This window comes from Miniopterus natalensis, chromosome 6, assembly GCF_054644295.1.
Source record: "Miniopterus natalensis isolate mMinNat1 chromosome 6, mMinNat1.hap1, whole genome shotgun sequence".
Classification (NCBI taxonomy): Eukaryota; Metazoa; Chordata; class Mammalia; order Chiroptera; family Miniopteridae; genus Miniopterus; species Miniopterus natalensis.
Genome location: NC_142086.1, coordinates 83,670,017 through 83,680,510, shown reverse-complemented (window position 1 = coordinate 83,680,510; position 10,494 = coordinate 83,670,017). Strand labels below are relative to the sequence as shown.

The following is a 10,494-nucleotide window of genomic DNA, read 5'->3' as shown; positions in this document are numbered from 1 at the left end:
TTCTAAAATGTAGTACTAAAATAAACACTTTAAAGGACGTATGTGTGAAAGGTTAAAAATAATATTCAACAAGTTAACATTTTTAGAATAATATCCTGAGACAGACCCATGTATCTACGTCAACAAAGAAAACAACTCTTCATTCTCTTTATACATTACTTCAACTTACAAATTTTGTGCTATCATTAGATGATATATTAACTTTATTTTCTTTACATAAATTGAGGAAGAAACATATAATTCAATCCAAATATATTACAAGGCATTTAGGGAGGTGCGTCTTGCTGCTAACAGCAAATTATCTGAAATCTGCTTTCAAACTTGAAATAGACTTGTTTTTAAAGGCCTACTCTGGCTCTCTTCTTGTTCAGAACACATCCTGGTTTCCGCTGAACTATCAGTAAACAGATTAAACAAACTGCCTTAGAAGGTTAACATTCCAGATGCTCCAAAAAATCATACTCAACACATTCCTCCAGTTGTTTCAAGACCCTTGGGCTGTCTGTGACAGGAAACTCTAAGAGTGGAGGTCCTCGGGGGTCAGCGGGCAGTTTGCTTTGGGTTTTAAAAGCACAGTTTAGAGTCTTGAAGAAAGGCATCAGCTGCCTAATGCTGGAAACAGAATGCTGGCGCAGAAGAGGGAATTCACTCTTCATGGTGATCTCATCAGAGCTGTTAATTTCCTGCAAAAAAAACACACCCAACAAAACCCCATAAAATTGACATGGCTTAGCTAAGGGTTAGAGATCCAAGTGACATGCAGGCAGTCAATCCCCAGAGATGGTTCTTGATGAAAACTGTCAGCACAAAGGACAGCCAAACAGACTCAGATGCTAGGTCTTCAAGTGACATTTCCCACCAGGAGTTCACCCAAAACCCATTCCCCATGGGAGGCCCCTGCCATTCCCCCAACAGGCCCTTCCTCTAAATAATAAACTGCTTCTACATGATTGTGTTAGCCAGGGAGCCTGACCTCTTAGCAACTGGGATGAGAGAGTGGCATATAAATAAAAAATAAAGATGGAATTTGTAATCATCTCTAAGTTTTAACACTCAGATAAGAGAAATTTTGAAAATTATTCCAACTTACTAAATTTAGGTGGTATATGAAATACTTCACTTAGCCCTCTCCCTTCTCCCAGGAAGAGACAATTTAAAAAGGAAAACACTTACACCATATTTTAATTTCAGAAGTTCTAGAATTCTAACAGTGTGGGGTTTGCATTCTTGCTGATTCTCCTCCAGATCTGACAGGAAGGCAGGGCCCTCTGTGTCCACTTCTGGAACAAATGCCCACCTGTAACTAGAGAGAGAAATCCAAGCTTAGGCATGCTGGCTCAGTGCCCACTTAGAAACAGTTTTATTGAACTATAATTCAATTCACATATATGTACAATTCTCCTGTTTAAAGTGTACAACTCAATGGCTTTTAGTATACCACAGATTTGTACATCAATCACCATAATCTATTTCAGAATATTTTCATTACCCGAAAAGAATTCCTGCTTATATCCCCCAGGCCCCTACACCCCCTTAATCTAGGCAACCACTAATATAGTTTCTAACTCTATAGATTTCTTTCTTTGGACATTTCCTATAAATGGAATCATACAATATGGGGTCCTGTGTGTCCGGCTTCTTTCCTTTAACATCATGTTATCAAGATCATCTATGTTGTAGCATGTGTCAGTGTTTCATTTCTAATAATTGCTGGATGTTTCACTGTATGGACATACCACATGTTATTTACCCGTTCATCAGCCAATGGACATTTGTGTTGTCTCCATCTTTTGCCTATTATGAATAACGCTGCTATGTACATTCACATACATCAGAACCCACTTAAAAAAGGCCTTCTCGCCCAGCCAGTGTGGCTCAGCGGTTGAGCATCATTCTACCTAGGATCCAGGAGACTGCGGTTCGATTCCCGGTCAGGGCACATGGCCGGGTTTCGGGCTCGATCCCCAGTGGGGGGCGTGCAGGAGGCAGCCAATCAATGACTCATCATTGATGTTTCTCTCTCTCTCTCTCTCCCTTCCTCTCTCCGAAATCAATAAAGATATTTTTTTTTTAAAAAAAAAAAGGCTTTCTAGCCTAGCTGGTTAGGCTCAATGGTTAGTGCATCAGTCTGAGGACTGAAGAGTTCTGAGTTCAATTCCAGTCAAGGGCATGTACCTCAGTTTCAGGCTCGATCCCAGGCCCTGGTCAGGGCATGTGTGGGAGGCAACCAATCGATGTTTCTCTCTCATGTAGATGTTTCTCTCTCTGTCTGTCTCTCCTTCTCCCTTCCACTCTCCCTAAAAATCTCAATGGAAAAAATATCCTCAGGTAAGGATTAACAACAACAAAAAGGCTTTCTTTTTAAGAACGGTTTTTGGGCCCTGGCTGGTGTTGCTCAGTGGTTAGCGTGTCGGCCGGCACACTGAAGGGTCGTGGGTTTGATTCCAGGTCAAGGGTATGTATCTGGGTTTCAGGTTCACACCCAGCTCCCAGGGTTGGGGCGTGTGGTGGAGCAACCAGTCGATGTGTTGCTCTCATATCCATGTTTCTCCTTCTCTCCCCCCTCCCTCCCTTCCATTGTCTCTCAAAAGCAATGTAAAAAATATCTTCGGGTGAAGATTAACCAAAAAAAATACACTTTTTAGTCCACAGCAAAGTTGAACACAGAGGACAAAGTTCCCACATACCCTCTGCGCCCCCTCATGCATGGCCTCCCCCTATCACACCAGAGCAGTACACTTGTTATAGCTGGTGAACCTTCAGCGAGACCTTGTCATCACCCAGGGCCCACAGTTTACCACAGGCTTCACTCTTGCTTGCTGTCAAGCATTCTAGGGTTTGGACTAATATATGGTGACATGCACCATCATTATACACACAAAGTCGTTCCACTGCCTTAAAAATCCTGTGCTCTGCCTCCCTCCCCGACCCCTGGAAACCTCTGATCTTTTTACACTCTTCATAGTTCTGCCTTTTAAAGGATGCCATATAGTTGGAATTACACACTATGTAACCTTTTCAGATTGGCTTCTTTCACTTAATAACATGCATTTAAGGAGAGCACACTTTTTAAACACAAATATTTCTACATGATTACTCTCTTCAGTGGAATGGGATGGAGAGAAGTGGAATCTGGGGCCAGGCATGAAATTAAACGATGAGCGGGCAGCTGTGTTAAGCCTACAGGAAATGTAAGCCAACAGGGGCAAAGTGAATTAGAGATGGTATGTTCCATTTAGTTAGTTAAAAACAAAGACCAAAAAATCTACACAAATGCATTGATGACCACCAGCACATGACTCCTGTTTTCTAAGCATTCAGTGGCAAAAAGCACCTAAACACACATACCCATATCCCCATAATGCACCACTGTGAGCCAAATTCACAAAATCACAGATGTTTAAGTAATCTGAACCTTGTTGTACTCAGCAGGCTTACTGGCCACTAGTAACCATGCTGTGGCTTCTCATATACTGCATAGGAAAGAAAAGTGAAAGTGCTTATGAGAAAAGAAAAGTCACCTATTTCAAAGAGGACACATGGTCTTATCTGACTTACGTTTGAAATAATGGCATCTTATCAGGTGGAAAAGAAAGTGCTGTGTCCAAGAATTTGCAAGCTGATAAATACAAGATGAGTTCACTCTGGGGAATCTCCCCCACCGAGGGCCCATTTCCATCAGCAACTGAAACTTTCATTCTGTTGATTTTGTTGCTGTTCCTATAAATTTGCAAAGAAACTCTTGTTATAAACTCATTCACATCTGCTGCAGTCCATTTGCCTACGCAACTACGACAGAGTGAAATGCTGGGTGCCTCTCTGAGTCGTCTTGTTCAAGCCGGTTTTGTTCCCAAGGCTTTAGGCAAATAGCTTCTTGCATGTAGACACACTAATCATTAAAGGAATTCTGCTTGGGGCGTGAGTTTTACAAAAAACAGCCCCTTACCAGAAATTGCTTCTCCCTGGAGATAAGGGAAGTATGTACTGTTTATCAAAGATTTGCAAGAACTTTGGTATTGGACTCACAGTTAACTGTGGTCAACAGACTAAACACTATCTTCCTCAGACCCCTAATGGTGCAGTTGTCAGTCACCTCTTGCCCCTCCCATTTCTCTTCCCCTTGACATAAAAGAAGCCTGAACTCCGTACTTTCTTAAGATAGATTTGAGGCACCACTAAGTCCCATCTTCTAGGTTGATGCCTTCTTGATCAATGAACTTTCCTTACTCCAAACTCTGACATTTTGAGTTTTGGCTTTATGAAGGACACCAACTTTGGCCTGGTAACATAATGCCCATAAAAAGGTTTGTCCTTTTAAGAAATTATCAAAATAGGTGGTCCTTTCACAAGAACTTCAACAAAATGTTATTTAGCATTATGTTAGATAATTCTACATCTTAAAGTGATGTCCACTAACCTTCACATATGTGCATCGACTCTTACCTACTTACCTCAACGATTCATCATCCTCTGTCAGATCTTCCTCAAGCTGTATGAATGTCTGAATCTTAAAAATAAAACGTGAATTCAAGTTATTATTTGACAGAGATTAAACACAGCTCAATGTTTAAAATTTATATGTCTATAAAAAAAACAAATAAAACAAAAGAAATAATAAACAAAATGAAAAGACAACCTACAGCTAAAGAGAAAACCACAGGTCCAAAATGGAGTCACTTGTGCTAAAGTCCATGACACCAAACTTAGATTGAACACCAGAAGTAACTGCAGTTTCAACCTCTTCTAAAAGCATAATATGCTGTATAGGCTTGTAGGCTGGGGACAATAGACTACACCATGCAGCCTGGGTGTGTAGCAGGCTATGCCATCTAGGTTTGTGTAAGTGCCTCTATGATGTTCACACAACCATGAACTTGCCTAACGAATCATTTCTCAGAATGTACCCCTATTGTCAAGTAGCATATGTCTGTATATCTATATATGAAAAAGCATTTTTAAAAACTCCACCTTTGCTTTCAAGGGTAAAATATTTGTACTTACTAATTCAGAGACCATTATTGGCCACAATGAAGTCAAATGCTGGGGAGATATTCTTAGCAGCAAAACTCTGAAAAAAAGAAACATCTGAGCAGCAACTAGGGGTGTCTGTCCAACTCTGAGATTGTCTGCCAGGCGTTCTAAGGAAAGAAGATTTTAAAGACGTCACACAAATATGCAGTTTGGGGTTTCTCAGCAGACAAAAAAGAAAAAACGAAATTGTCAATGCTTTGACATTTCATAACCACCCAGTATAAGAAAACAGGTGTTGGGAGAATGTTTTTGTATCTACTCTACCCCGGCCCTCCTCTTTGTTCATGGCTTTTGCTAAAGGAAGGGATTCACATGGCTCTCCTTCCCCTGCCATAGCTGAGGAGAAAGGCATGAATTTTCGGCTCAAGCCACAAACCCATTGGGTGATCAACGACCACCTAAATTTTCTTCTAATATGAAATATGAGGCACAGAAACCAAAGATAGTCCCTGGTGAGTGATGGGATCATGGACCATAGACCATATAGGTTGGTTGGCAGACGACAGCTGATTTTGGTGTGAGAAGTGGGAAGTGGAGCAAGAGAATAAAATAGATTTACTCAGTAGCGTTTCTATTTGAGGGTCATAACAAAAAGTTTCATTCCTACAGAGAAAAATTTTAAATATTTAAAATGTTGTAAATTCAACTCTGTAGGCCCCAACAGTCTTTCCCACTTGTCATCTGAAATAATTGTTTGTACAATGTGATTTCTTCCCCCCCCATAACTTAAGGTTTCTTAGGAACATAAATTGCTACAGCAAATACCTGAACTGTGGTCATGCTGGTTAGGATTTGCTGCAGCATGTTAGTAATAAACTTCATCTGCGCTAGTTTAATTGGCTGATTGCTTCTTGCCTTTACAAGCACTCTAACAAAGGAAGGATCATGAACAGCTCGGACACCTGACAAATGCTCTTTTCTACTTCTGGTTCCAACAAGATCGAGTAAGTGGATTACACCCTATTTCTCTCCCTAATGGAATTTTAAAAAATACATAAACCAACTATCAGAAAACTGAAAGGTGAAGAACAGGTGGCAGGACAGTCTAGGAACCTGGGGACTTAAGGAATGACCTGGAGGTGAGCTACCCTGGGGTTTTTAAAAAAACTTATTTATTTTTTTAATTTTATGCCAGCTTGGGCATCTGAGAAGACTGTAGTGTGGAATCCCAAAGTCTCAACTAGAATGTGAACAAACAAAAGACACCAATGCCGAGGTAAGACAAAGGTTGGGATTATCAGAAAAGGATTTTAAAGCTGTTGTCTAAAAATACTCCCAATAATCAATTACAGACAGAAACAAAGAAAAAATAGAAAGTCTCAAAAAAGAAATAGATGATACAAAAAAGAACTAAATGAAAATTTTAGAACTAGAAAATATAATCACTGAAGTAGAAAAGCTCACTGATGAGCTCAAGGGCGGAACGGAGATGACAGAGGAAAGAGGGAAGGTGAAGACAGAATCAATGGGAATTATTGAAACTGGAGAGAAAAAAGATTGGGAAAAATGAATAATAAGTCCTAACATGCCAATAATTACATCAGATGTAAATTGTCTAAACACACCAATTAAGAGATTGGTAGAATGGCCCGGCTGGCGTGGCTCAGCAGTTGAACACTGGCCTAGGATCCAGGAGATCAAGGTTCGATGCCGGGTCAGGGCACATGCCCGGGTTGCGGGCTTGATCCCCAGTCGGGGGCATGCAGGAGGCAGCCTGTCAATGACTCTCTCATCATTGATGTTTCTCTCTCTCTCTCTCTCTCTCTCTCTTCCCCCTCTCCCTTCCTCTCTCTGAAATCAGTAAAGATATATTTTTTTTTAAAAAAAAGGTATATGTGAATGTTTATCAAAAAGGCTTAATTTGTAATACCCCAAAACTGGAAACAACCCAAACACCTATGAGGTAAATGGGTAAATGAAGTGTGTACATCCGTAAAATAGAACAATAATTACCCACTAAAGAGGATCAAACTCTTGATGTACCCCAGGGACGTTCCCCCACTTGCCTTCGGGTGGACTCAAAGATATTGCACTAAATGAAAAAAACTAATCTCAAAAGGTTATATACTGTATGCTTCCATTTATGTAACATTCTCAAAGTGACAGAATCAAAGTGATGGAGAACAGATCAGTGGTTGCCTGGGGTGAGGGATGGGTGGAGGGTGTGACTACAGGGGCAGTGACATGCGGGAGGTTTCATCTTGCTCTCTGTGCCTGTTTCCCACCCGTGAAACTAGAGCAGTCCCCCGCTCCACCTGCCTCAAAGGCACCTGCTGAAGACCACAACCTGTCGCTGGGGCACAGGGCTCAGGTGTCAGTCCAGGTTTTGCCAGTTAGAGGCAACACATTAGGCAGATGCTAATCTCTGAGCATCCGTATCCTGATGTGGAAATAGATCTGATATGTGCAGGACCTCAGAAGATGGGAAGTACTCCGGTGGACCTGGGGAGCCAGACTCACACAGCTTAAAGGGGACAGTGTTGCCTCTGGATCTTTTTGGTCCCCACTCAGAGGCCTTTGTGGGGTGATGCCTTCTTACCTTGTATCAGAGGAAGGTAGAGGTGGTATTGATCGAGTTCGCCACTGAAGACAGCAAAAGCCTGGCGCTTTAGCAGCATGGCTTTCTGCTCAAAACTTGAGAATAGTTTTAAGGAACTGCTCTGCATGCCTAGAAAAATATAGGAAATAAGTTCCATTTAGTGCGAAAACTGCAATTACAGCTAAGTGACAGGAAATTCATACTGGTATAATTATGTTCCTGGTGAAAAACCACGATCTTAATTAAGTAAAGGCATGTGATAATTATTTGCATGTTTATTTGTAGAAGTACTTATTTCTTTAATGATACTTAACAGGATTAGAAGAAAACATGAGGCACACGAAAAGTTCTCCTAATAAATTATGGTAAACTTATAACTTTCAAAAGTATTTCTCCACAATAAAGCTGTAGGAAAGCTTGGCTAAGGCATCTTGCCAATGACAGAAGTGGAAAGGCTCACTCGTTTAGTCCTGACATATTACGCCTAGAACATCACGGTTTGCGGCTCAGGCGGCACCATGAAGGTGTGAGGGGGGCTTTGAAATATGTGGAAGAAGCTGGTTATGGTGGCGCTGGTCCCTTAAAGTGAGACTTAAGTGCAAGTAACACAGAACTTACTCATTAAATCTTTAAACATCGTTTTCTCATGAGTCAGAAGATGGTCAATAATGGCCTTCCAACTGGATATTAAAAAAGCAAAATTAGTTAAATATGCAAAAGATGACAGTCTGATTAAAAGCACTAAGAAAAGACCAATGCCCCTTTCAGATCTATTAAAAACTACTTTCCAAAAAGTTAGTGAAATAAGTAGTTTTTACATGAGGGAAAGCTAAGCCAAAGCTTTTCATTTATAACTGTAACACAGGGAGGAAGCAAGGGAACAAGTGAGCAGGGAGTAAGGAATAACTTCCAGGTACCATAACAGAAAGCATACACTGTCAGGTACTCTGGCTTTTCCAAGGGCTGCCTTAAAAACATTCACACAGGATGACGTTCACACACTTGTGTTCATAGGGAGAATGGGGAGCAGTGAAGACAAACGCGAGTCTTCCAATGGGCACCCCCAAAGGACAACAGGGTTACCAGGTGAGAGCCATTGGCTCTGGTGGTGGCAGGGCAAACTTCCAGGCCACATGAAAAAGCTGACCAATCTCCACCCTCTGTCCCTGCCATTAATAAAGACACATTCAGCCACGCCAGAGGGCAGACACAGAGTGGTTTTGTTGGCCTCCAAGGAAAAGGTGCAGGAAGTGCGCCTCTTAGCTGTATCTCCATGGACCTTCGCTGCCAGCACAGGGCCTGGCAGGCTGCAAGGTCTCAGTGAGAACTCATGAGTGTGAGCAGAGAAGTGGGACAGGGACACAGCAGTGTCAAATATTCTGTGATTACAAGATAAAGTAGGGCTAGACCAAGAATGGCTGGGACCCTGTAGTAAGCACTTTAGGAATAACATGCTCTCTTAATTGAAAACTTTTTGATTAAAACAAAGAACCTTTGTATTTTTAAGAGACTTAATTCCTGTCCCACAAAACACAGTTACACTAGAGTTTGTGACAGAGATGTCCCACGATTTGAGTTGGTGCTAACTCTGCTGCCATTTCAGGTATAAGAATTATTTATGTGAGACGAAACAATTTTCCAGTTGGAGATTCAGGGAACATTTTATCAGGACAGCATTTCTTACTGCACACAAGACGTGTCCATCTGAAAGAAGGCAGGGTCCAAGAATAATTCCAGGACTTCTTTCTTCCAGGCACGTTTCGTGTAGGCATAACCGCTCAGAGAGCTCAGCAGCTGAGCACCGGCCCGGAAGCTGGGAGCATTGTAGGCACTAAATGGGGGTGCAAGGAGAGAAGGGTCAAGGTCAGAGACTGACAAGGAAAGCCACTAGGTGCATTTCCCATAACCTGCTGTCCTGCATACATGGGTGGGATACAACAAAAGCACACTACCTGTGATTGCGCAAGTAAGGAAACACATAGTACAGCACGCGGGAGATCAGTGGCACGGCCTTCTCCTTCTCATCACTTCGATAAACCATGTCCAGGAGAGATGCCAGAACCTGGAAGAACGGGGTTGTAAGAAGAGAGAAATGTGAACCAAGCAAAGGTAAGAAATGTAGTCCTCAAGGTACATATGGCCTAACAGGAAACTCCACAGTGCAGCTGGAGGCAAAGACTGACTTGAGCTCACCTGGGACGTGCAGCCCACACTCATGGCTCTGGGAAGACACGCCTTCCCAAAGATCCCGGATGCAGTCGCTTCCGTAGGGGATGACAGTCAGGCGTGCACTTACCTCTGCCAGCAGAGAGAGGGCCTGTACGCTGTACACCGAAGGTGCAGACGAGGACACCATGGTCGAAGGAGCAGCAGCAGCATCTGCTAACAAAAGAGGCACCTGTGTTGTAACCATGATGGATGGGGCACCTATGCCCCATGAACACGAGTCACGAGTTCCCACCTCTCATATTGGTTATGCATACAGACATAACTTAGGCAGTCTTCTCTGTTAATATGCTCAATTTCAGCAACTAATAATCTGCATATTTTAATCAAATAAATTAGCCCCCGACACTGTCTTCCTCCCAATTCTTACTTTTGTCATCATCTTTGGAGCGTCAGCCTTCCCTTGGATGATCGATCTAGCGTCCTGGCCTCTGAGCCCTTTGACCTTTTCTCTTCCAACAATCCTACTGTGCTCCAGCTCAGCCACCCACTGTCACCATCATACCAATGGCCTCACCAATTTCCAAAACTTGCATTTCTGGTGTCTTGGAAGGACCACGTCTCTTTATCTTTCCTGCTCACTTACTCCTGGAACCCCACGCTGGTGATTCCTGAATCCTTGCAGAGGCCTCCAATCCCTGAGTCCACCCCCTTAACTACCCATCAGCTCATGCAGGTCCTCACCCCACTATCTCCCC

At 42.4% G+C, this 10,494-nt stretch overlaps 1 protein-coding gene across 1 annotated transcript in view; it reads right to left on the bottom strand.

The window, feature by feature from the left end:
- DOP1B (DOP1 leucine zipper like protein B) overlaps positions 1-10,494 on the bottom strand; it is a 72,580-nt gene continuing 62,086 nt past the window's right edge. Inside the window, exons 28-37 of the mRNA XM_087818398.1 lie at positions 9,867-9,949; positions 9,523-9,632; positions 9,255-9,401; positions 8,189-8,250; positions 7,571-7,699; positions 5,002-5,138; positions 4,452-4,507; positions 3,559-3,720; positions 1,174-1,303; positions 1-683 (exon numbers count right to left, since the gene is read on the bottom strand). Coding sequence (XP_087674524.1) covers positions 432-683; positions 1,174-1,303; positions 3,559-3,720; positions 4,452-4,507; positions 5,002-5,138; positions 7,571-7,699; positions 8,189-8,250; positions 9,255-9,401; positions 9,523-9,632; positions 9,867-9,949 — 1,268 coding nt within the window. The 3' untranslated portion in view covers positions 1-431. The remainder of the gene's footprint in view (positions 684-1,173; positions 1,304-3,558; positions 3,721-4,451; positions 4,508-5,001; positions 5,139-7,570; positions 7,700-8,188; positions 8,251-9,254; positions 9,402-9,522; positions 9,633-9,866; positions 9,950-10,494) is intronic.